At 41.0% G+C, this 25,792-nt stretch overlaps 3 protein-coding genes across 3 annotated transcripts; 1 reads left to right on the plus strand and 2 right to left on the minus strand.

Annotated features, from left to right (window-relative positions):
* Positions 1 to 733: 733 nt before the first annotated feature.
* Positions 734 to 10,585, minus strand: spint1a (serine peptidase inhibitor, Kunitz type 1 a). The gene is made up of 10 exons (XM_030443112.1): positions 9,662 to 10,585; positions 8,895 to 9,052; positions 8,637 to 8,778; positions 6,521 to 6,688; positions 5,373 to 5,420; positions 4,611 to 4,742; positions 4,419 to 4,469; positions 4,117 to 4,287; positions 2,231 to 2,293; positions 734 to 1,802 (listed from the first exon to the last, which is right to left on the minus strand). Exons 1-10 carry the CDS (start codon positions 10,071 to 10,073, stop codon positions 1,618 to 1,620), a joined length of 1,530 nt encoding a protein of 509 aa, XP_030298972.1. The 5' UTR covers positions 10,074 to 10,585; the 3' UTR covers positions 734 to 1,617.
* A 3,170-nt stretch (positions 10,586 to 13,755) lies between these two features.
* On the plus strand, positions 13,756 to 21,033 carry ppp1r14d (protein phosphatase 1 regulatory inhibitor subunit 14D). Its single transcript, XM_030443118.1, has 4 exons — positions 13,756 to 14,262; positions 20,060 to 20,140; positions 20,448 to 20,480; positions 20,619 to 21,033. The coding sequence occupies exons 1-4, from the start codon at positions 14,083 to 14,085 to the stop codon at positions 20,685 to 20,687; spliced, it is 363 nt and encodes a 120-aa protein (XP_030298978.1). The 5' UTR covers positions 13,756 to 14,082; the 3' UTR covers positions 20,688 to 21,033.
* Positions 21,034 to 21,387: 354 nt separating this feature from the next.
* On the minus strand, positions 21,388 to 25,784 carry zfyve19 (zinc finger, FYVE domain containing 19). The gene is made up of 12 exons (XM_030443116.1): positions 25,550 to 25,784; positions 25,333 to 25,454; positions 25,188 to 25,241; positions 24,936 to 25,102; positions 24,680 to 24,822; positions 24,452 to 24,560; positions 24,130 to 24,348; positions 23,921 to 23,997; positions 23,591 to 23,692; positions 23,339 to 23,502; positions 22,787 to 22,906; positions 21,388 to 22,318 (listed from the first exon to the last, which is right to left on the minus strand). The coding sequence occupies exons 1-11, from the start codon at positions 25,601 to 25,603 to the stop codon at positions 22,828 to 22,830; spliced, it is 1,290 nt and encodes a 429-aa protein (XP_030298976.1). The 5' UTR covers positions 25,604 to 25,784; the 3' UTR covers positions 21,388 to 22,318; positions 22,787 to 22,827.
* Between the last annotated feature and the right edge of the window lie 8 nt (positions 25,785 to 25,792).

Here is a 25,792-nt window from a genome sequence, read left to right on the forward strand (position 1 = left end):
CGTGACTGGAGGAGGGACACAAGTATCACATACTAGTTTAATGTAGGAATGCATATAATGAATAAGAGGTAGGGATACTTGCCTAAGCGCTATTGATGGTTATGATAGAGATATAAAAACTTCCCTTTTCATCAAAGAAAAAGTATAAGAGAAATCATTATCCCCATCTACTCCAGTTGTTTAGGATAATGCCACAACAATGTCTTGCTGTGAAGTTCCAGAAATGTTTTGGAACAATGAAATTTCACCCCAGTAGATAATGACTAAATTGTAGTTTTTGGGTGTACTTATCCTTTAAGATATGAAAAAGATTACTGTTCCCACGTAGGGAAACTTAAGAGTCAGAACACCAAAAGTAAGTCAAAAAGAATGTGCACAATCTTGATAATTAATCTCTAAAAACAAACAAAACACGTAGTTACGCAAGAACATGTAGACATGTTTGTAACACTGTGATCCTACCCTCTCGCTGCAGAAACAAGTGATGGGGAGGTGGAGTGGCTCTGGCAGAGACACCATTCACCCTATTACAAGACATATCACCAAAATGATCTTGAAGCTTAGTGTTGTAGCAACATAGTGTTGCTTAAAATTCAAAGAATGGACATGAACTGACATTACGCGAGATTGGAATGGCACGGATTGTTGTGTCTTGTGCAGCAAAAACTAAATATGAAAATCCTAATGCATGTAGACAGCAGAGCAGTCAATCACACCCAGGTCAACAAGTTGGCAAGGTCTTTGGAGTTAATTCTTTTATTTAGTATAAACATCACGATACTGCCAAAGTTACAAAAACCTATATCAGGTCATATGTACAAAATTTAAATCGTTGAACATTCAACAACAAGGCTGCTTTATAAAGGTATCAATAATCATTATTTGATGTGAGCACTATGCTCACTCTAAAAACACTCTTGTCAAATCATTGCAGAATAACCTTATGTAAAATATCACTCTAAAAATTCTAAGATTATGTACATTATGCGTGTATATGTTATCCAGTGTAACAATGAATGAACAAGATAAAAACTAATCTGACAGAGAGGAGAAGGGGGGGGCTGTGGTGGAAGGGTTACAGGAAGTTAAAGGGATCACCACATGACATAACACATCCACAAAAATTACCAGAGCTTGTTTTTAAAAGCATACAAGGGAATCTAGACTCTCTCTTTGAAGTCGCAGACCAATGTGGACTTCAGCGTCTGACATTAAAACGCTCTATTTTAAAAAGAGCTGTTCACTGACAAGTATCGGATCATTCAGGCAAGACCAACAAAGTCGGAAATATTAAGGAAATTCACCTGGTCTCATGGTAATCTACCTTTGCACTAATTAAAATCCTTCCCTTTCAACCTGAGCACAAAGTCACAACATTTCAACAGGTCAATGCATTATAAACAAGCTAAAAGTCAAATCATTAGACATCACATTTCATCACTGCAGAAGACTTTCTGCTTTCTGTATACATCACCCTCACAAAACACATCCATATCAGGACAAACTAAAAACAGATCCCCTCCAAACTTAGTCAGCAGACATGGTTTCCTCTCTCTTAATCTGAGTTTGTTTAGCCATTCACCACCAGGACGGGGTTCGCAGGTGAGGACTGAGTGATCAGATGGGCTTGGTGGTGCTGTTGTAGACCAGACGCTCTCTGTCCTCAAAGGAGACGGGAGGGGGGTTGACGAGCACACGTTGGTGTTGTGAGGACTTCTTCCTTCCCTTCATGAAGCAGTACAACAGGACGCCCACCAGGATGAGGACGGCTAGACCAAGGATGGCAGCTATCGCTAGAAAAACTGTTAAATATATGAATATACATTATCAAAAGTTCACTTGGTGGTTTGTCATATTCAGACTCGACAAGACTGTCACAAAATTAAAATGCTGCTTTAGGTAACACAGAGTGAATGGTCACTTAAGGCTGGCTCAAAAACAAATAAACACGTTTACAGTCTGGTACTAAAGCTGGTTGGGGTTTCTACTGCTAATTTCCCTATTCATGACAACTGTACGGGAGCTCGCCTCAGCCACACCCAGATCAACCTCTTTGCCCATTTCTAGATAAGCCGTGAGTTAGGCAGAGTCAGCTTCTGCCATGATGGAAATGGCCGAGGCACATATCTTTACAAAGGCTCTTAGCGACTTATGGGTGATGGGATGGAAACTACGTCTGTATTTTACTCACTCTTATGGTGTAGGGTGAAAAAAATGAAGTGTGACATACTTGTATGCTGTTCTTCTTCCTTAGAAGCCTCAGCATTCTCATGTCTTACAAATACGTCCTTTTCTGAAATGAACAAAAGAGACACAATATAGTTAGAATTTTTCATAACTGTATATAAAACATAAAATCTTGACTTTTCTGTGAAGGAAACTGAACCTGCAAAAACTATTTTTGGCCATTTGGGGTCAGTGGAAACAAGCTGTGAAGAACACTGACATCACTTCTTTCAAAGAATACTCCACCAGTCAGTCCCTCCAGAAAAACGCGATTATGCGATTGCATAATTCAATGCATAATCAGCCAAAGTCTGCATATTTATGCGGGGGCTGCATTTTTTCAATATGCTGCACTTTCGCCGCATAAATTGCCGATTTCAGCGCAAAATATGCGGTGCTTGCATGATTTCAGTACCCCCGCATTTTCGTTGCAAAAAAGTCACATATATCTTAGCAAAAAGTTGAAAAATGTTGCATTTTCTTCACCCAAAAGCAGCCATTTCCCCTGTTGTTCCCCATGGGAATGTTATGAAGTGACGTAATTACGTGACTTGAACATCACCAAAAGCTGCAAACCCCCTGATGAAGCCATCATGAAGCCCGCAAATCAGTCTCATTTGCCAACAAAAAAATCATACTAGTTTCAAAAACCTTACAGTTGTAAGTATATTAGTGGTATGTAAATTTACCCAGTAAAAGATTGCACTTTCTGCATTGGAAGCACTTATTTTAACAGAAGATGCCTGTTTGGTATAGCTACCTCTGTAAAACAGAAAGCACACATTTTATTTATTTATATTTTATTTATACATTTTTACAGAAGTTGTAGCATATTCCTTTTGTAAAGCTATAGAACTTGTTTGACTGTTTTGTAAGTTTGAGCCATATGTTTATTAAGGTCTGAAATAAAACAAGATGAGAACTTAAATATTCCCAGCACTTTCTGTGATGTAGTATGCTTGCTTATCATAGGAAGTAATAAGAAATGACTCTTTACATTAAGGTAGTAGCCTAGTGAGAACAGGATGTTGGGGGAATCACTTTTTTTTCTTTTTCATCAAACCGCAGTTTTTGCAAGTTCCTGCAATTTTTGCAAGTTCCTGCAATTTTTGCAAGTTCCTACAATTTCATTGCATAAAATTGCATAAATATCCAGCATATTCCATCGCATTTTTTGAGAAAACGTGCCGCATAATCAAGGATTTTTGTCCGCAACAATCACAAAAAAACGCTGCATTTTTCTGGAAGGACTGACCAGTGTAAACCTTTATTGTCTATTACATTGTTGGACTTATGATGGACATTTTTTTTTATAATTATCAGAATCAGTGCAGCAGAAAGAAAGATCTAAAGTTATATTCCCTAAACAACTGTTTTGTTCTTCTTCCTTTTCAAAACATGCTGCCTACATTACCCACAATGCAACACCGCCATCAATAGCTTGCTCAGCAACTTAACCCCATTATGCTTTTAGCCCGTTGCACACTGCAATGCTTTATACTTGGAACTCATAAAAAGTCAAGTCAAAGCCAAAAGTGTTTGTGTTGTGGAACGTCTTATAACCACGGAAGCAGCGTGTGACCTTCAGGGAATTGCCATACAAACACCATTTTACTTTGGGTGCCCATGTTTTTCCAAGCAGATGAACTGAGAGGCGTGTAAATTAGAAGTTTTCTCTCAGAGTGTCTGGCAGTCATAGAGTAAAGCTAGGGTGCGTTTAGAGTCAGGCCATAAAACCAGAAAAATGAACTTGAAGATGCCAAAACTGCAAAAGCTGGTTTTAGAGGCTGGTTTTAATTTTCTACGGCTACCATCAGGACAAGCGACAATCCCACTTGATTGATTGATTGATTGATTGATTAATTGATTAATTAATTAATTAGAACTCACCTGTTACCCCGCGGCAAACCTTTATACAGGCCTCCGGACTGTCAAATCTGTTATCATTTCCTGAGCATCCACCATAGTTGAAGCGAAAGCACATCTTCTGAAAAGGGTCGTAGTACCACTTGGTGAAACTGTCTCTGCAGGGTCCTGAGTCAGGAAGCTCTGTGCAGCGCACTGTGAACCACAGTACAGGAGCAGATTGGGTGAGATTATAGATAGAAGAGTTTATTTTGACAGCGTGTACAAATAAAAATAAAAAACAAATACATTTATAGGCACAAATCAACAAGAAAACGTTTAAATACCTTTTTGTTCGTCCAATGGAATCTGCATCAGAATACGAAAATTGTTGTCCACTATTGGGCGCACAGAACATAATTCAAGTTAGTATGTCTTTTGAGGAAACATTGTATCAGTGTCATGTAGACATGTCATGTCAGGTAGAACACCATGAGCCAATGTGAAAATGAAGCCTAATTTGCATAGTCGCTGCTTACGTTTATCGCATTCCTGCTCATCGGACTTGTCGCTACATTGTGGAGTTGAGTCACACTCCAGGCCCGGATCCAAACAGCATCCATTACCACAGGTGAACTGCTCTGTTGTACATGGAGCACCACATTTTTCTCCTGCGGCACACAGACACAGAGGACAACGCCACTTAATATTGCATGAGAACTGTTGCTTCAAAGCAGCTGTGTTGATATGCTGTGTAATATCAACATGTGAAAAAAAAAAAATGTGACGATGTGAAAGGGGTTGTTCTACTGATGAATCTCCGGATAAATATCACCTAAAGCAGCTACCTTCAGCTTTATTGAGCTTTATAACAAGATTGTTTAGCATCCTGCTACTAGCTGGTGAACATTACTGGAGCAATTAGCAGATTTAGCATCTTAAGAGTCAGATAGATCCCTTAGGTGTTGGTAAAGATCAGAAAACCAATAATGACTTAAATAATATCTGTGAAATAAAATCACAGAAGGATTAAATGATTAACAAGAATTAACAAAATCTGGAAATACACATGTTGCCTTTGCTCTTAGCGTTCCTCATATGCCAACAGTACGTGGCATACACCTTTAAACTGGCAGGACAGGAATGTTCTGCTGACCTGACGTCACCCACAGACGGGATCATTTTCATTTTCATTATTAACTTTCTACTTGTTGAAAAGAAGATATGATTGAGATAAATGTTTCAACAATGGAGTAAAATGAATTGTGTTGACTGTAAAACATAGAGCAGAATTCACCTACCTTGAGACCCAGGAATAGGAAGACCTCGACCTGCTTTACCAGCCTTCTCTGAAAGACAATAAAACAAAATAATATTACTATCGGATCATTATGTTAACAATAACATGTTTAAAAGGCAAACATACTGTGGAGACTCCAGTAAGTCACTGGCCAAGTGAAGAGGTAGTCCTTCACTGTTTCCCCCCTGATTCGAGTCGCTCAGCTATGCTAAGCTAATGGTCTCCTAGCTATAGCATCATATTTACTGTAGCTGTGAAAGAGGCAAAGATAAATTCATCCAACTCTCTTTAAGAATTATGCTTTTGTGGTATTTTCAAAAATGTAAAACTATTCCTTTAACTACTGGCCAATTTTAGTGGTGCCTTTCCAGCTAACAGTTCAGTGGCAACTTTTATATGCACTCAATAAGAGTTAGATGATCTATATCAAAACCACCATCAGTTGGTCTGAAATTGCTTTATGCTTGTTTATATTCTAATAGTTTTTATCATATTTTTGTTCAATTGCTATTTTATTCTTTGCAACTTATTTTCCCTCTGTTGCCTGTGAATTTCTCCCATGGGTGGATCAATAAAGGAACATCTTATCTTAAATGTTACATACAACTATATACATATATAGCATTGCAAAGAATAAAATAGCAATTGAATAAAAATATGATAAAAACTATTAGAATATAAACAAGCATACTATATACAGTAACTGTCCATGCGTGTATGTGATGTGTGCAATATATAATAAATGTGAACCTAGATGTGACTGTGCACAACACAAAATTAAAATTAACACAAATTTAAAATAATATATATATATATATATATATATATATATATATATATATATATATATATATATATATATATATATATATATATATATATATATATATATATATATATATATATACATATTATTTTAAATTTGTGTTAATTTTATTTTTGTGTTGTGCACAGTATATTTTAAATTTGTGTTAATTTTGTGTTACTACTAGATTAGTTTTACTACTTCTACTTTAATGTTCAAAAAACACATTAGTTTTTCTCATACTGTCCAGTGCTGCAGCACTATGTTCCCCCTTCAGTCTGAAACGCTCCATCTCTTTGATTACCAGTGGAAAATTCATGTGTAAAGGCCCAAAGCATAGATACCTGAGCCGGCGCAGGCGTTGGTGCACTCATCATTGGTGAGATAGTTGTTGAGGTTCTCCCTGCAGCCCCCGAACATGAACTGCTCACAGGTCTCTGAGGCAGCATTGTAATGCCAGCGAGGGAAGGAACCACGACACGGCCCAATCTTCTTCGGAGCCATACAGTGGTCTGGTGGGACACAAAAAAAAGGATTCACAATAAATAACTGAGGCTGTCCTGGAAATCTGTGGTTATTTCATGCCAGTTTTATACATACTAAATCTCACTGGTAATGCTATCACATTGGAAAAATCTGTTGCGCAAGAACCTCTTCATTTCTGGGAGAATCCACCACTGCGAAAAGTCCAAGTTTGAGAGTTAATGATTTAATTGTTCCCCGCACTGCGATGTCATGCCCATGGTTTAGCTAGTGCAGTGACAATGTGACAGATAGCACTCTCATTGAGGCTAACTGATGGTGCGTTCTAGTTTTAAATCATAAAAGTTGTCTATGGTACTCAACAAACAATCTCCCTCAGAAGTCATCTCTCTACAGGTTGGAAAATACCAATCTAATGAGTCTGACATGATCTCACCAGACACAATGTAACACTTGTTCTTTTGCTTCTATAATCCAGTCAGACTAACCATTAATAGTGTTGTCTTGTATGTCACACCACATATGATGGGATTCTTTTTGTCCTTTGTCCTTACTTGCTACTTTTGGTGTCTGTCTTGTAAGTAGACACGCATAAAATGACACATTAAGGTTTTTCTGTCTAGAGAAACGCGACAGAAAACTGGATGTGGTGAGTTTCAATAGACAGTGAGGTTAAAGGAAGGAAGGAAATCGGAGCATCAGCAGAATGCTCATGTACAGCACTGCCATTTCAAGATGCAGAAACTGTAAGCTACACTTTAATTACCAAGTTCTTATGCGATCACATCACAGTGGCTGTAACTGCTCCCCAATCCATTCATTATTGTGGTGTAAATGCGGCAGCATTGACACGTAGAGTCGCTGCCATGCCTACTCCGCTCCACCGAAGCACATTCCAAACACTATCCAGGACACGAGCTGTTAATAAGTAACTGAGCCACAGAATGGTTAAAAGTCTTTTTCTTGTTCTTTAGTCGGAAACCAACCAACAACCTTCAAATACAGCCACCAAAGCGAGAAAGAACTTTGAAACGATAAAAACATAAATCACTTTTGATCAAGAGGATCACAGACTGCTTGTGTTTGCGTAACTCAAGCAGAAACCAGACTGACAGGTTTCGTTGAGTCGGGGGTGGAGGGAGTGGGATGGGAGCAGGGGAGCTGTTAGAACCAGCTGCAGTCACTTCCGGTTACCAGGGAAAAACTCCAAACTTGCCGCGCCAAGAGAGCCTCATTGGAGCTCTTTGTGTTTTGTTTCCAGAGAAGAGGCAAGGATAGCCTACATGGCGCCATGCATAGCTTTTAACAAACCCACGTCGCAACACAAGCAAACAACTTGTTCCATATTTCAGGACTACTGAGGACCAATAATGCGAGCTTTTATCTCTCTATCTTTATGCTGTTTTGTCATTCAGTCTCCAGGAATGAGCCGGGCATGCCATGACAGGTTTGATCACAACTTACGCAGAGTGGCTTCGTTTGTGACAAATGCCAAACAATGAGTCGAGCTCCTTAGAAGCCCCCCCCCCCCCAAGAAAAAAAAACGAAGGACAACTGACATAACACACAAGTCAGACCTTGATCCAAAACTGATAGGCCTATTTGGCGCTTCAAATTTAGATAATGAAAAACATCAAACGATTTGAATGTAAGAAAATATTTCTAGACCAGGACAAGGAAAGGCACTGTGCTCCTTTTGCTGTGTCCCAACATTAAAACACAAGGCAGGTGACCCTGAATAAGCCAAAGACAAATGTCAACAAACACACTGACGTATGACTCATGTTTACAGATGAAACTCAACCTCGTCTCGCGCCAAATGCCCCCCATGACTCTCTATTTGCAGAGAAACTAACGAAACAGAGGCCCCCAGTTATGAGATTCAATTTACAAGCTCAGATTTTGTGCAACTCTTCTGTGCGTACATGATGGAAAATATCAATCCTGTAGATCATGCTGGGGCTTCCCCATACTCACGCTCAGACTGCTCGGGGGTAAGAACCAGGACGGTGACCTTGGTGGAGTCTGACTGGCCGCTGTTGTCTGTGACGGTCAACTGGAACTTGTACATTCCAGATGTCAGATTGTATACGATAATCTGGTCGTCAAAGTTGGTTTTCTACAAGGCAAAGGAAAGACAGTGATTTCTTGATGGCAGATTTACAACAAGGTAACAGGCACTGATTGTGTATCTGTGGACCCAAAAACTCGACTCTCAGAAGCCCCTCTACTCACCTCAATGACGGCGTACGGATACACGGTGAGCATATTCCACAGGTAGGACACAACCTGCTGGTCATCCGAGCTGGTGATGCCGTTCAGTGTCACGATCTCCCCAGGCTGGACCACCAGGTCCTGGCCTCCATTGGCAGTGGGTGGGCGGTCAGACACATCTGGAGAGAGACGCCAAAATCAGTGTTCATCACATGTGGACAAACGTTTGAGTAAATTGTGCTTAGGTGAGCTAGTATTACAGATCCAGGTGGAGCACCTGAAGAGGCAGAGGTGGAAAGAGAAACCTGAACCACGGGCCTTGATGGCCTGACGTGTGTCAACACGCTGAATTGAAGCTTTCTGCCCTAATTCTGTGGCCTCACATAAACCACTGAAAGACATTAGCCTACTTAAGCACACACATTTCGATTTCCCCTGATTTAATTGATTTACTTGGCTGGTATGTTCACATGCAACCTTGGTTTTAAATGGGTGGGCCTGTGGTGGGGGAAATTACTATTACATTTATCTCAACAGATGTTGTCCCAAAGAAAGAATGTAGGTTACAATGGCTATTTTCTTCATATGATAAATACATACAACATGACTATCCACTTCTCCTGAAACGCAATCAAATGTATGACTAATCTCAGTGATCCTACAGATAAGGGGGCCCCTAGAGAGTCTAATCAGCAGAGGGTCCAAACTGTGATAGGCATCTCCACTGGAGCAATTTGATCAAATGCAAATAACTTTCTCAGGATTTGTTATTAGAGGTCTGTTCTTACCTGAGGGGCCATCCACCTGAAGATAACCTTCATAGACGGAGTCCAGAAAGTAGCTCATGTATCCTTGCTTCTTGACGAAGCGGCACGCGTATTTCTTCTTGTACAGACAGTCAAACAGAAAGCAGGAGCTGACCGAGCCTTCCTCTTCTCCTTTCTCCATGACGGCGACATTGCACTTCGGCTCTTTGCAGCAGGCGCTGATACAGTCCCTGTATCGCTCCAGTTTCGGCGACGAAATGTACGTCGCTCCGTCTTTCACAGACTCGTCGACATCGAGAACGAAATCCTCCCGACCTTTCTTGAACTGGTTGAAGCACTCCTCGCCGGTCACCTGGCCACAAACGGAGTCCAGGAGAAACCCCAGCAGCAGGAGCGCAAACGCTCCCAACTGTCCTTTGAGCAATAGTTTCATATTTTAAAAAAGTCCTGCAAATATATATTTATATATTTTTTGAATAAAGTCAGATCACATGTAACGACGGGGAAGTCGCCACAGAATAAAAAATGACGCGTATTATTTAAAAAAAACGACTTCTTCCAGGAGTGTTTAGGCCGCGGAGTGGATGAACGACCTCCTCAAAGATCAAGCCTCAGTTCGATTAAAAGACGTCAACCGCCTGACTTCCTGTCGTGCATCAAGAAACGCTTTTAAAAAAACCCGTCCTCTTCAGACGGATCTGATCCTTCACGGGCCCGAAACTTTCACAAGAGATGAGGCTGTTTGATGTCGAGTGAAGCCCTAGCAGTCGACGACATCGGCCAGGTGACTCACCTGAGAGATACAGGAAGTGAAATTCCACCCCCGAGACGCCACTCCCTTCTGGCTGTTACATGACTGGGGACCCAAACAAAACAACGACGGGGTTTTTGTGTTTGTGGGTGTAAAGAATCATTGTTGAAACTTGCAGACGTGTGTAATGGTAGAAATGGTCTACCTGTGACAGGGGATGTGGCCTTTCACAGAGAGGAAGCGGCTCTCAGAGGCTTCTTCTTCTTCTTCTTCTTCTTCTTCTTCTTCTTCTTCTTCTTCTTCTTCTTCTTCTTTAATTAAGAATCCATAGGCGAGAGCGCGCATGCTTTTGTTGTTTTTCTGTGGCATGGATTTACATTCTTTTACCTCTAATGGTGAAGAACGCTGGTTTTGAAAAGTGCTCGGAGAAAAAATACGTTTTACTCTCAGCTTATTTTGTGCATCTGTTCAAAATAAATGATTATGCCAGTATTATCCTTTTTGTTTTGTTCATACTTGTGCTGTTATATTATGTCTAAAACGTTGACTTTAAAGGGGCTCTGTGGAAACTCCATAACAAATCATCTTAGCATGGCCAATAATAATGTGAATATATGTAAGTTGCTACAAATGGTTACATAGAGTCCCTTTATATATTTGAATTACATGTTAAATGGCCGTCAGCTTCATTACATGAGTTCAATGTAAAGTGTCACATTTAAATGCAAAGTTTTTCCATCATGCAGTGATAAAATGTAACTAAGAACATAACCCAAGTACTGTACTTAAATACAATTTTGAAATACTTGTACTTTACTAGAGTATTTTCATTTTCTGTTACTTTAAACTTCCTCTCCACTACACTATGCAAATGTTGGACCTTTAATGTGGCAAATTAATTTGAGAACTTTAGTTACTTTTCAGATTGCAGAATGAGTTATTTTATCAACATCTAGAAAGAAAAAAAATCCTATTATGCAGTATTGTGGCTACTTACTTACTTTACTTTGACTCAAGTACTATGTGTATGGTTGACTTTTGCAATACTGGTATCGTGATGAGTTACTGTGAATTAATTTTCTAGTCGGATTAAATTAGAAAAATGCAAATTTATACAAGAGCCGTGTGTTTATTCAATGATTGCATATAATACTAAGGGGAATTTCTACACAAACATAAATGTGTCTTTCAAGTGCTTCCTCTTCAACTGTTATACATAAAACAAGTGCTTTTCAAATTGTTTTTTTCTATGTCCTGTAATTACGCACATCCCTTAAATTGGGTCACGCCAATGCCGGGATTAATTTACCAACAACAATGAGCAACAAGCTCCTCTAAGGTTTATTTAGTCATAATGGATTTCCCCATGTATGTAATCCTACAATCAAGTCCTTAATCAAGGTCAACAATTCATACAAGAGGTCAGTGGAATTTTTTTGTTACCCCATGTGATAGGTCACATTGAGAATCAGGTTTATTGACCAAGTATGTGTAAACATACAGGAATGTGATTCTGGTATTTAAGTTGCTCTCAGTGTGACGCACAGAACTCCCTGCGAGAGAAGATACAAATATACAGCAGCAAAAGAAATAAAGCTGTGCTTTAAAAAAGCGACAGCGACCATTAACATACAATGAATGTCTATATACAAGTTGTACGGCACTTTTCAAGCAAAGAGCACTAAATGCCAATGCAAGTGCAGTGTGACAACATAAAAAGATGAATAACAGAAAAAAAAAACAATATTAGATTAGATCTTCTTTAAATATGTCAAAGAAAGTGAGTCCAAAGTGTTTTCAGCTTTCACTTTACAAGCTTTAATCCAGAAGGTGGCAGTATGATCCCACTGACAGCTGAGGAAGCAGCTGCAGGTGAGAAATATATTATTATTTTTCTCAAAGCTTTGTTAAACATGAATATTAACTCATTCTGTCACGCATACAGTGTGGTCATTAACGTGGCCTACCATTTTAATTGAGAGGAACCCAGATATCCTCTTTGCAACAGTAGTGATACCAAGGATGATTCATGCGCTGAGTCATCCAATTTCTGTATGTGTTGAGTCATGAGGCCACCCTTCACGTTATCAACAATGTAGACTACAAGGTGAAACAGGAAGTGGTCACTCTGTCATGCAATTAGATGAATTTGTCAAGGGATTTAAAGTGAATAATTTTTCCGGCCACATTTAGCCGGAGGATAATTGAACTTGGGAAAAACACAAAGTTAGAAAAACTCAACACTTCCCTGTCCTGACAGATTGATCAGATGTTACATCTTCATCCAACAGTGGCGCTAAAAAAGAGTAATAGGTCAAGTTCACTTCCTGCCTCTGCTTTCCCTTCCAGCGTGTCACCTGGCTGGGTCCGAGGTGAGAAGCCCTCACACGGGTCTCCAGTCCACCGGTGCTGAACCGAGTAGCATAAGACGAGATGAATGAATTTGTTTGCCTGGAAAGGTGAGCTGCTGGAGGCACTCAATAATTCAGTGTTTGTAACAGACGGAGCATCAGTGGGTGAACACGCGCAGGAATGGCTGATTGATAGTCCCTGCCAAAACAAAAAACTGAACCCCATTATTCATATCGTAATAGGATCTGTGGAAACTCTGCAACTCTGTCGTTTCCGTTGTCTCAACTGTAATAATTTGGCGCCGGGAGCTACAACTGTGAATTTCTGACCTTGGGTTATGTGCCAATGTTGACGTTTGGGGCTGCAAACATTGATAGTTTCAAGACTTTTATTTGACATTTGACTTCCAAGCAGCCCCAAACACTCCTCTCCCGTTCATCCATTATTCATAGGTTCGTAACTGAGGATGCCAATTTGACTTCAAGGCTTATTAAACGTACACCTGATAATGCCTGTTATAAAGGACGAGGCAGCTATCACACTAGAGGAACCCTGGCTCACCTGTCAGGGGAGACCCGGCTATTGTTGGACGTGTTTGTGAACAGAAGAGCCCTAAGCATGTCAAACCCCTTTGACTTTGTCAGCAGATAAATACTTTAGATACTCTTCCCGAGTGAGTATTGTAATATATGTGTCAGAATGCAGATGTTTCTGATGACACAGCCTAAAAAAAAAAAGTATAAAAGCAAGCACTTTTAATGTCAATAAGACACACTTGCATATTTTTCAGCCAGAGTAACAGTCCAAACTTGATTGCCGTGGCTGCCTTCTTAACCTTTCTCCAGTTTTTATCGCTGTAATTGACCTATGCTCCCCCACCCGCTTAAACATAAAGGGAAGAGAGCAAAAAGCAAACACACACCCCATAAGGTGCGTGCGCACACACACAAATGCATGCACAGACTCACACATGCACGCACAGAGGCATATCTCATTACCGTCCTCCTGATAGTGCAGCCAGTGGGTGTTGCAAGAGGAGGAGGGAAGGAGAAGCAAGACAGTGAGCCTGAGAGAGAGAGAGAGAGAGAGAGAGAGAGAGAGGACGAGGACAGAACCAGAGCCGGCGTTACAGAGGGGGAGAGCACGAACACTCAACAAGATAACAGGAGATACGCGTGGGAACAGCAGCCCACAGGAAGAGCAGAGATAGAGACAGAGCTGTCACAGCCAGTGGGTCTTTCTGTCTTTGAGTGTGTGTGTGTGTGTGTGTGTGAGAGAGAGAGAGAGAGAGAGAGAGAGCTCAGTGTGTTTCCACGGTTCTCTTGAGGCCGTGGCAGCCATGGCGTCAGAGCCAAGCACCCAGTCCAGGGTGATGTTCCAGGCGGGGGACAAGACAGAAGAGCCGGCACACCGCAAGCTGGGCAAGCTGACGGTCAAATACAACCGCAAGGACCTGCAGAGGAGGCTGGATATTGAGGAGTGGATCGACGGGCAGCTGCACCTGCTGTTTGACTGTGAGGTAGGGTAGGGCTGGCTCACACACACAGACACACACACACACACTGAGGAAGGAGGAGAGGGGAAGGAGCTGCACCGATCCACTGAAGTGTCTGTGGTGGGCTATCCGTCATGTGCGAGAGATTACAGAGACCTTAAAGAGGAGTGGGTGGGAGGGAAGTGCTTGAAGGCTGCACACAAGCCCTGATGTGTCATCAACCTGACTGCAGTATCAGCTGTTCGACGTGCAACCTGGTGTTCAGCGCCTGTGATAAGATGATTTGACGTCTGACTTTAAAGTCATTAGGAAATAGGTTGCAACATGTGGCTAAATTGACAATTGAGGCATCCAGTTGAGGAGACAGCGACATGAGTGCCAAACAATATTGAGGAGGAACAGGGTCAAAACAATATTCCTGTTACTCTGTGATAAAGTAAAAAAGTGTCAGAGAAAGTAATACAAAATAAAACAGTGTTTACGTCCTGCTGTAATGGTCGCACCAGGACTTTACGTCCTCCCCCTGTGTATGTGTGTCCCGTCTCTCTCTTTGCAGACACATTTTTGTGGACACGCTCACTTACCAACTATAAGTGACAACTACTAATATTACCCTCCATCTAAGATATGGACTTTATATAAACACAGTGTGTGTTATGTAAAAACAAGTGTGCCCAATCAATGGCCTTGTTGCATACGTGGTAATATTCAGTGTATGTACAGTGGATCATGATTAGACAACAGTCAGCTCCCACTCGCTCACACACACACACACACACACACACACACACACACACACACACACACACACACACACACACACCCTTCATAACTCCACTCCTGTACTGTGGGATACAATCCAATTATGTCAGAGGCTCCATATTGATTTGCTTGGCATTCTCCGAAGGGAAACCATGGCAACAGATGTCTCCTCGCCCACAAGAGGCAGCATGGCACGGTGGAATCGGAGGTGTCTGTTTAGGGAGCATGAGCTTCCTAATGACGATGCAGATCAGATGACAACACCGCCTCCGTTTCATGGGCGAAAGAGACGGCAGAGACAAACTGTCTCTCATGTGAAACAACTGCACGGAGACCCTTGGCTGCAGACGGCCTGTAGCCACCTCTCTGTCTGGCATCCCCTTACACTGGCAGGAAGCCTTTGCATACGTACTAATGCTGCAGAACGTGAGCTGCGAACATTTCTGTGCAGGGGTAGATAGGAGGGGTTAAACCTAGTTGTTTTAAATCTAAAATGCTTTAGTTGCAGTTGATTATGCTATTATTTTCCCCATAACAGTTCTTATCTTATGAGCTTTATTCCATTCACATCCCAAGCCTTCCCCCCTGTGGTAATATATGATAATATGCTTGTAAAAAGCCGAGGGTGGAATAAATCACATTAGTGGAAACCGGGACATGTGGATAACAGAAACAGATCTGAAGTCTTTTCTCTGTGTGCTCGTTTGATCTTGTCCCAGAAACATACGATTATTGCGGCACTTTCGTGTCGTGGTTCCAGCATAACTCAACATGAGGATCATTGTGCAAGCACGTACACAGCACAGATCCATACAAGCGGAATGATTGGATCTAGGTATGATTGATGAGATGATTACTAGAGTTGAAGCAAACAGAAGTTCCTCTTCTGCACAATTTCCCTAAGAATAGTCTACGTCCTTGACATATGGAAATGAAGGCTTGTCTTCGGGTTGGGATGGACAGGATATTTGCATTAGCCACTTGTTCAGAATTAGCCGTGGCTTGTCCATGTGCACTGGCCAGTGTAATGAATTTTGCATGGGCTCAGGGGAAGGTTACTCTGTTGGTTCTCAGAGTCTTCCGCGTGGAAGCATTTACCATCAGTCCCCTGTGTCACCACCTAAATTATTTAGCCGCATCTCTAATTCATACATTTGCTGCCTCGGTCTGGAGCGGCCACCTCCACTGCAAATTTCACACCTTTTGAGAAATGATAAGCTAAAAAAGAGGTGTGAAAAACAGCTCTCAGTTAGACTTCTTGTACAATGTTTAGGCTTATATAGTAACCCAGAAGCCAAATAAGTTTTCCCAACATTCACAAGACTATAAGGACTTTTATATGGACTGCAGGACAGAAATGTTTTGCCTGTCACACGAATCACTCAGTAAAGTTTATGACGAGCTCGTGACTCTAACAGGAAAAGGGTAGAGTCTGATAAATAAAACACATGCTGGCATCTTCTCGGAACAGCTGGATTTCCTGGGCATGGTTTCCTTTACATTATAATAGCAAACACTATAGTGTGCGCAGTGGAACCAACTATGTTTTTTGCAGTATTTTCCCACTTAACAGGTCATTGAATAACATTATTTAACACTTACTTGACAGGACTATGTAGAATATTGCAAAAAAAGTGCAACAAAACCCCTTAAAATAATAGTTTTAGCTGGAAAAGAATGCTGATTGGCTCTCCGTTACAGAGTTAGATAAGAAAATCTACTACTCTCATATGTTACTTTTCAGTATGTAGCTACATCCAGCTGCAGTTTGAATGAACAGTGTAATAATCTGCACAATTTCAATTTATGATGATATATCTTGTTTAGTAGGAGTCCCCTCCCCCCATGTAATTGTCATGCTAAGCTAAGCTAAATGGCTGCTGGGTGTAGCTCAGTATTTGGTGTGCAGGCACAAGAGATTTCATTTTCCAAAATTTCGCAATTATAACAGACTACACAATGCTAGTTGCCTCATTCCAACCATGATATTAAAGAGGGGTTAAACCGAGCAACCAACCCTAATGAAGAAACCGACATGGCACAAGAATTTAGGTCACTGAAAGACCGAATATAAAAGCATTCATCTTTTATAGATCATGAATATCTACAGCAAATTTCTTGTTTCCAAAGCTGATACAATGAGCTCAAGGCAGGCCCACAGGAAAAGTTACATAATGACCAACTGGGCTCAGATCCGTTCGTGAGGGAATGACCATGTTGACTAAACTTCCTGGTAATCTGTTGGTTTCCATTTAAGATATGTTATGTATGGACAATAAATAATATAGGACCTGATTGAAGTGATTAAGGTCAATGGCTCACCGCAATCAATACAGTTCTGTTTCTGTGGAGCTTAAATGAGCGAATATTTAGTAACCTGCTCAGTATATATTGTGCTGGGCTTTGCTCTTCAAACTCATCGCCCGTGAAGATCATTTATTTCAATATACCTTGCAAAAGTCAAGGGCACATTCGGACCTGAGGGGTGCCCTAGATGACATGTCGGGGAGGTGACCAAAATCATTAGGAGCTATTCACTGGGGCCTGTGAATATCAATACTCTATTTCATGACAGTTTTGCTAGTAGATCAGAAATCTCCCATTGGTTGAAACTGCTGCACTTGGCTGATGGATCAATTTGTCATCCTCAGGGCAATTTTTAGTAAACCTAATTCATATTTAAAGCGTTTCATGGAAAAATTATAGAAATCAAACGGAACCACTCAAGAGGCGCCACAAGACAGAGAACAACAAGAACTTGTAACAATCAGCATAAATAAAAAATGTCAAAGAGATGTTAAAATAAAAGTTTAAAAGATCGTGCTGCTGCTCTGAAATCTGAGTCCCAAACCCTAAAAAACAGGTCACCCCATTATACTGCTGCAACTTTCCCGTTTCTGAATTATAAATTCTAATCGAGGGCATCGCGTCTTGACAAAATCCAGCTGCTATTTAGACTGCATCTGTATCGCCCGACTAAAACTGCAATCCTCGGAGAGCCACTTTGATATTCATGAATTCCAGCGTTAGTGCCAACATTCATTTTAGCTCCAGTCTGTTGCTTTTAACTTCAAAAAGTGCTGCTGAGACATTTCTGCCCGGAGGCCTCGTTAAAATGCAATTTTCCTCTGACAATGAGGTAACTCTCAACAAGCTGAAAATTGCCACCGCGTCCAATATGAAATACTGAAAAGTTTCGAGAAGGGTCATCGTATTTCTTCACAGTAATTGCTCATATTCCTCTCATTGACATTCAGTGGTGCTCTGCATGGTCACGCAGTCACAGACAGTGGGGTGTTAAAGCCTATGAAGTATATCCCTGTTCATACTCATCACTAATGTAGTACTTATGTGGGTTTCATCTTCACTTTCATCCTTTACTAACTGAATATGCAACTGTAGATGGCCATTCAAAGTTCTGTGCAATTAATGTGAATGTATTATTAATCCTAATAACGCCAGTAAGTACTTCTAACATCAACATTAATCAATAGAGCCGCTTACAACGGCACATTTGGTTAGTTCCATAATGTATATGCCGAGGGGGAGAGGAAAATACATCTAATTTGACAGCAGACGTAACGATACATTTTTAGTTAATCAAACTGTAGTGTCAGCTGGGAAGCAGTGGAATGCTAACATAAGCCATTTCCTGATGGAAGGTAATGGCTAATTAAATAAATGGTTTCATCTGGAAATAAGGCCTGATGTCCCTCCGGATTTTCACTGTCTATGATCTTTTCAGTTGCTGATCAATTGCATAACATTATCACAGTATTCAAGCTTCCTACCCTGAGTGTGATGTCAGAGGAAAATGGCTGCCAGGAGATCATGGATCTATTAAGTCACCTTATAAAGCCTAAATTATTTTTTACTGTAGATTTTTTTCATATTAGCTGACCTACCATTAAAGTCTCTCCACGTACCCTCTGGCAACAGAAGAACCCCATGGGGTACAAATACCCCTGGTTGGTAATCACTGTCCCAACCATTTAACACACAATACACAAACCAAAAAAAAACACAAAACAACCACCCACAGCTGAGCTGGTAAAGCTCACACAGCACAGAGCAGTGTTCATCATGTGTCCTGCAGACATCAGCAAAATCACGCGGGGGTCCAAACTGGCAGAGTGTATCAATTAGAGCAGGCACAGGGGACTCTGGAGGAGGGCCCATCTATTCCGCCACTCAGCACTTCCACATTGATTAGCTCTCTCTTGGTCCAGAAAGCAGTGCGAGCTCCATCCTCAGCAGCCATGAAAACTCCCCAGCCGGAAAATATTCCTCTTAAAAAGAGGCCCCACTTGTCAGATATGAGTGTACACCTGCTGACTCCAGATATCTCCGTGTTCAGGACTCATCCAGTGAGCAGCACTGTTCATTCCCTCTGACAATGGAGCTAAACGATGGATGGGAGATGGTGACATGAACTGATTGCTTTTCTATATTTGATTTTCATGAGTGGAGACTCTGTAATCTTTTTTTTTTTTGTGACAACGTAGCCTTATATTCTTTAGAAAACATTTCAACTGGAAATAATCTCTCAGTAATGGCTGAGCTAAATGCTAGCCGAGTAAACCATCCATGAAATCTGATGATGGCATCTGGCAAGTGTGGCCTCCTGGAGCCTCGCTGCCTTCACGCCTCAGCGCTCTTGTGTTCAGCGCATCATCAATCACATCATTGTTATGAGAAATTATTAAGGAAGAGAAAATGTGTTGATTCTTATTTTAACAAATTCAGCAAACACTATTAACTCAGGGGACTGACTACTAATAAAAAGTACAGTGTCAACTCTTTAAATCGCGCAAGGATTTCATTTCTGAAACCCCTGCCATGTTGCATCACATCCTGGATCGCATCTTTACTCTCCTTTCCCCTCTGAATGACTCTGCTCAGGCGTGTGGACAGCCTTACCGCTGTGTGAGCAAGAGAATGGCAAGAAGCCCACATGAAACAAGAGTGTCTGTAGCACACAGAAATAAAGTGTGGGCAATATAGTAATAAAGGAATATCAACTTTAAGCTCTAACTTTTGTGTCTTGCTGCTTTTACAGGAAGAAGAGATTCCAGAGTTAGAGATTGACATAGATGAGCTCCTGGAGCTGACAGACGAGGGGCAGAGATCACGTCTGCAGGTAAGATTGGGCAACTCAAGAACACTTACATTTTCTAGCCATTATTCACCTTGCCTTTCTAGTTATTTATATATTCAGTAATTTATTGGCACCTTAAACTGGAGTTCTTCAAACGAAGGTCAACCTGAGCATTTGAACTTTTTCACACTTTGCTGCACCTTCGTGCATACCTAACTATTTGCAATGTGTTGTAATAATGGCTTAACAAGCAGTTGACCCTCGCTGGAATCCAGTGTTGCAATGTTTGCAGAGAAAAAGAAATGTCCATGCCGGTAGTGAGTCTTCCTGTGTTTGCAATCCCTGTTAGGAGTTGTTGCAGGAATGCGGAAAGCCAAAAGAGGTGAGACAAAAAATATCTACTCATATGAAACTATATACAAGCAATATTTAACAGGGAAATTAATTTCACTTCTTCACATTACTGTTGTCTTGTCTAGTCTGTAAAACAAAAAATCTAATTTCTCCATCTTCCCCACAGGATTTTATCAATGGGCTGCTTTACAGGATAAAGGGTCTACGCAAGATGTCAGGTCCCTTGAAGAAATAATTCTAGGTCAAATAAAGAATTGAGACAATATGGAGCCTCTTATCTTCCCATGCGTTAACTGTTTGGATGCCTTTATGTGCGGTTCACATGTCTGTGGGACTCTTTCCCTTACAGGGTTAGCATTTTTTTTTATTTTTATCATTTCCCTTTAATTTTTGGACTGCTGTAACATTTTGTCTCCCATAAACATACCAATAATAATGCACATGTGATAAACGTTGTATTGTCTATTACTCAGATGGAAGTGCAAGACTGTACATTTTCGGTTGCCTATTTATGTACATAAATATTTTTGTTCTGATAACAGTGTTGTATGTCGAAATAAAATTGAACATTTTCAAGACAAGGCTGTGGATAAATTATAAAAACCTGCAACCATCGGTAACCATAACTGTCGACTAATCTGTCCGTTATTTTCCTGGTAGATCGCTTGTTAGGTCTATAAAATATCAGAAAATTGTGGAAAATGTTGAAAAAGGTTTCTCCCGAAGCCCGAGATGACATCTTCATTTGTCAACTCAAAGATATTCAGTTTACAATTACAGAGGAGTAAAGACACAGACAATATTCACATTTAAGAAGCTGGAATCAGAGAAAACATTCAATCCGATTAATGGTCTATCAAAAGAATTGGCGATTAATGCAATCGTTGCAGCTCTAGTCTCACTCTTGACATTGGGACTGACAAACAAAGCAAAGGTATCATCAGGTATCATTTATTCCACACATACAAATAAATATTGACATGTCCATTACACCCATCAACTTAAAATACCAAGTAAACCGTCCTGCTATGACCAGCCTATTATTACTGCGCTAAAACACTTACACACTCTACTGTGGCTCGGCTGTCGTCACATCCTTCCCAGAACTCAAGCTTTTGTTTTACGCCGTAAATATTTCAACAGAGTGATGGAAACAAGGGAGACGATGACACGTCGGGTCTAGGAGTAAACACAGTGGCAGGAAGGTCCATTAAGTATGCATCCATTATCCTCCATCCATTTCCTGTCTGTGGCGTGCGTCTGACATGGCCAGAAAAGGCAAACACAGTAACCATCCATATAAACCTTAATGGAGCAAGCCCCCAGAGGAGAGTGTAATTATGGTTTCTCCTCAGTTAGCTTGACATTAATGCACACTGATGAAACTGCACTCTGGCCTTCTCTCTGTCATACACAGAGGGTCTTTCGGCTAAGGGCTCCATTATAGTAATTTGCTCGGTTCGCTCCCCCCCTTTCCACTCTTACAGTACATCTCTGACACTACCCTGTCCATACCATCCTGACGAGGCCTGCCAGCCAGGGAAGTGTTTGTCAAGTGATTAAAAAAAGGCTTCAGTGTATTTTTAATCAACTAAAAACTAATGCAATGCTCCCTAAAATATGTGACACGGCGCCTCGCGCTTTCGCATCCGTTATAATGAAATTACACACAAGGACAAGAAAGGCAATACTCATGTCAGACTCGCAGCCAAACATAGATTACAAGAGCGACTGCAGTGCCTGCCAAAAGAAAACAAAGCCCTCAGTAATCCTTTTATACTGACTCCTCTGTGCTTCTTCAGTCCAGAGCTGACAGCAGTCTGGGATTGTACATCATCCCAGATGAGCTCGTGATGCGTCTGCTTTCTGTATGTGTCGTCAAAATTAGAAGGGCAAAAAAAAAAAGAATCAAATGGTGACAAGAGCAAAGTGCATCTAAGATGAGCCTTTGTTGCCTCTGGGAAGTAGGACAAGTGACATAAGAAAAAGGCTTCAAGCATCTTATGTAGTTGGACAGCTTAAAACTTTTCTGTGTACAGAAGCTGTGCAGTTTTGCTATCTTATTTATCGTTAGTCTGTTTTCTAGTCTTTGCATTGCCATAAATTAATTGCATACCCATTGTTTTTGATTTGTTGAGTTCATCTGTTAGTAATTACAGAAAGCAGATGCTGCTTTTCCTGCGGTCTACACTTAAGTTTGGATAGATAAGATAAACTGGGGTTAAAGTCTGGCTTGCATTAGATAATAGGTAGCGTTTGTCTTCTGAGACACTGTTTCTTTTACAATAATAGGTCACTTAAGTCAAAAGCACAAGTCTAACAGTAATGACTGACCAGAGCCTGATGAGGCAAACAGCTACAGCACAGTCTCACTATCATGTCTTCCTCTTCTTCTTTGGTGCCGTGTAGTTACTGGTGCGATGCTCCTTCCTGTCGTATTTATCATGGCCTTCCCTGGGGGGATAAGAGAGAGCAGATTGATAATTCATCACACTAAATACTTGATATGCATGCTGCTTTACAGTATGTCAGCAGCCTGCTTACAATCTATCTGGGTCATGGTATACATTCCAAATAATCTTTCTTGGGCATCAGAGCAAAGATTTTCATGGAAGGTCCACTATGAGACAAAATCCAGAATCACTGTTGCGCTTTGTAAAATTAATATACAGCAAGGGACAAATCCGAGGGAAAACCTGAATGAATGAGTGGAGAATCATAACCAATGCAGATACTTTCATACGGGACACATGGGGTCAATGAATAACTTGATGACGTTAAAAACAATGTTAATTAATTGAACATGTGTGGGGAGAATGGGAAAAGTTCCAGAGACTTCATGTCGGTCTTTCCTTGAAAATGTCATCCCTCTATATGTTATGCTACCTGAAGCAGCGGTTGCAGTATAGGTCTCCATCACAAGTGTGACAGCGAAGAGTGGCGTCTGCGTTACAGATGCAGCACCATGGAAGCTCTTCCTCATCACTGTCTGATGGCGGATGTGCAACAGCAGCTGGTGAAATCCTACTCTTGGGTACTTGAGCCTGGGTCTTGAAAACGGAGCAGACAAAAAGAGGTTAAATCTCTTTGATAGCCTTTAAAGATGTATGATTTTGTATTTAGGCTGATTGTAATTACCGGTTTCTTGGAAGTTCTTTTCTTTTCAGTGTTCTTTGGTCCGCTCTGTTCTAATGGTATGTTGTAGCCACTGGCTTCATCCAGTGCAGCCTCTTCAGAGAGCTGAACAAAAACATCAGAAATGCAGGAATTTCAGAACATCTCCTCCAATTCACATTACAAATTATTAAAATGGCAAAACAGCAGCCCCTTGTGGCCCGCTGATCTGGTCCAGGTTGCTTCACTATCATCTTTAAGAGTGTGATATGCAGTCAGTAGTAATGGGTTTACCAAGTAAGATTTATTATAATCTAAATTAAAGTATGAACTTTTTTGCATTAAGTCCCAGACCTGTTTTAAAACTCTCATCACAGCTTCTTCTTCAGTCTCCTCATCACTGTCAGGATGCTGGAAGTCCTCCATAGTAACTAAAAATGCATAACAAAAACAACAATGACTTCTGCCACGGATAGAGCTATTTTCTGATATTCTGATGAGAAAGTGAGGAAAGAAGAGAAAGTTAAGGAGGATATACACCAAGATCTTTGTGTGTGATGTACCTTTGTCTGGGTCCTGCCCCTTCAGCTGCGCCAGCCTCTTGGCCATGTCAAGGACCTGATCCTGGGAATGGTGTTCCTTCCTCAGCTCCTCCATGGCTTCCTCCAGCAGACGGGCCTTCTCAGCCTCCAGCTGCTTGACCTCGTCCTGGTTCTCATCCAAATTCTCATCCAATGTGCCACCCTCCCCCTTGTTGAGATCATTCATACGGCTGTCTACGCCTGCAGAGGGATTCAAAGTTTGGCGCAGATTTTAGTGTCAGAATGCAGTCATGACATATTATTATGATTGTATTTCACTACGACATGATGAGTAACGTCTTACTGCATTCAGGATTTGATTGCTGGTCATCTATGGCAACTTCATCTGTCATCTGAGTAATCAGATCGTTGGCTTGTTCTGTCTGAGTCCTGTTGTCTGGAGGCCGATGCACCTGCACAGATGAGCACACAAGTACACTGGTAAGCAATTATAGCAAAGTATTTTGCATACAGTTACTTTTGAGTGTGAGAAACAACTTGCTATAAACAAGTAGGAAGAGGCTTAGCTCACAGGTGGAGGAGCTTGGGATGGTGGAGGCACACCACGAAGAACTGCCAGACGGTCCTCCATCTCCCTTGCAGAAGGCACTGGCTGGCTGGGAGCTTTCAGAGCAGCAAGGCGAGACTCAAGCTCTTTCTCTGAGGGGACAGACTCTAAAGAAGGGGGAGTATTACAATGCTTTTTGTTTAGAGAAAATATATTGTTATTGTATTTGTCATCTTAAATCAAAACGGCAGCTGCTCAAAAAAAAAAAAAAAAAATGTACTTGACACAGAGTCCTCCTTCAGCTTTTGAAGTCTTTCAGCAATAGCCTGATCTTCTTTACTCAGGCCTCTGGTTGGTACATGGCCTGCTTTGCTGTTCCTATTGCTTCCATGTGCCAGAGACTGTGTTGACTGTCCCTGCTGTTTAGCCTCAAATGCGGCAACCCGTCTATGGAAGAAACATGAACTTTAGACGTCATGAAACTGCTGTGCTGACAAAGTGTCAGTTTTTTTTGAATTTGTCATATACTGACTTTTTGTAATTTTCAGGAGGAGACCATTTTCCAGTGTCATTGGAAGATCCCCCACTAAAAAAAGAAATAAAGAAAGATAAGCAATAACCTTATTAATACTTATTAATAACCAGATTTATATCCTTTATCATGGTGTGACCTTTACCTTGTCAGATTACCATGGCACTGTTTGCAGACCTTCTGCTGGGTGTTGCCACAGCGAGGCACCACTGCACTGAAAGTCAAGCAGCTGGAGCAGAAGGCGCGGCCGCAGCTTTTACAGCCCAGCTGTGGGCACATTTCAACATAAATTACACCGTTAATTTACCTTAAACGTTTAATATGTATAGCTATGTGACTGATATAAGCCAGAAAGGTCTTACCTCCTTCTTGAAGAGACTGAACTTTGATGCACAAGAATAACAACGGTTGTCCATGTCGACACGTGTAGAAAGACATGAGCCAGGCGATTATAATCGGCTAATATTACTGTAGTGGATAATTATTTAAAAATATGTATAAAACGAGTCTGCTCAGATTATTCTGGAAGCTAGCTTCCTATTCCAACCTTTCAACGTTGCTTTAATCAAAACAGGAACCACAGCGGAAGTAGTGGTGTGACGTCA

This window comes from Sparus aurata, chromosome 16, assembly GCF_900880675.1.
Source record: "Sparus aurata chromosome 16, fSpaAur1.1, whole genome shotgun sequence".
Classification (NCBI taxonomy): domain Eukaryota; kingdom Metazoa; phylum Chordata; class Actinopteri; order Spariformes; family Sparidae; genus Sparus; species Sparus aurata.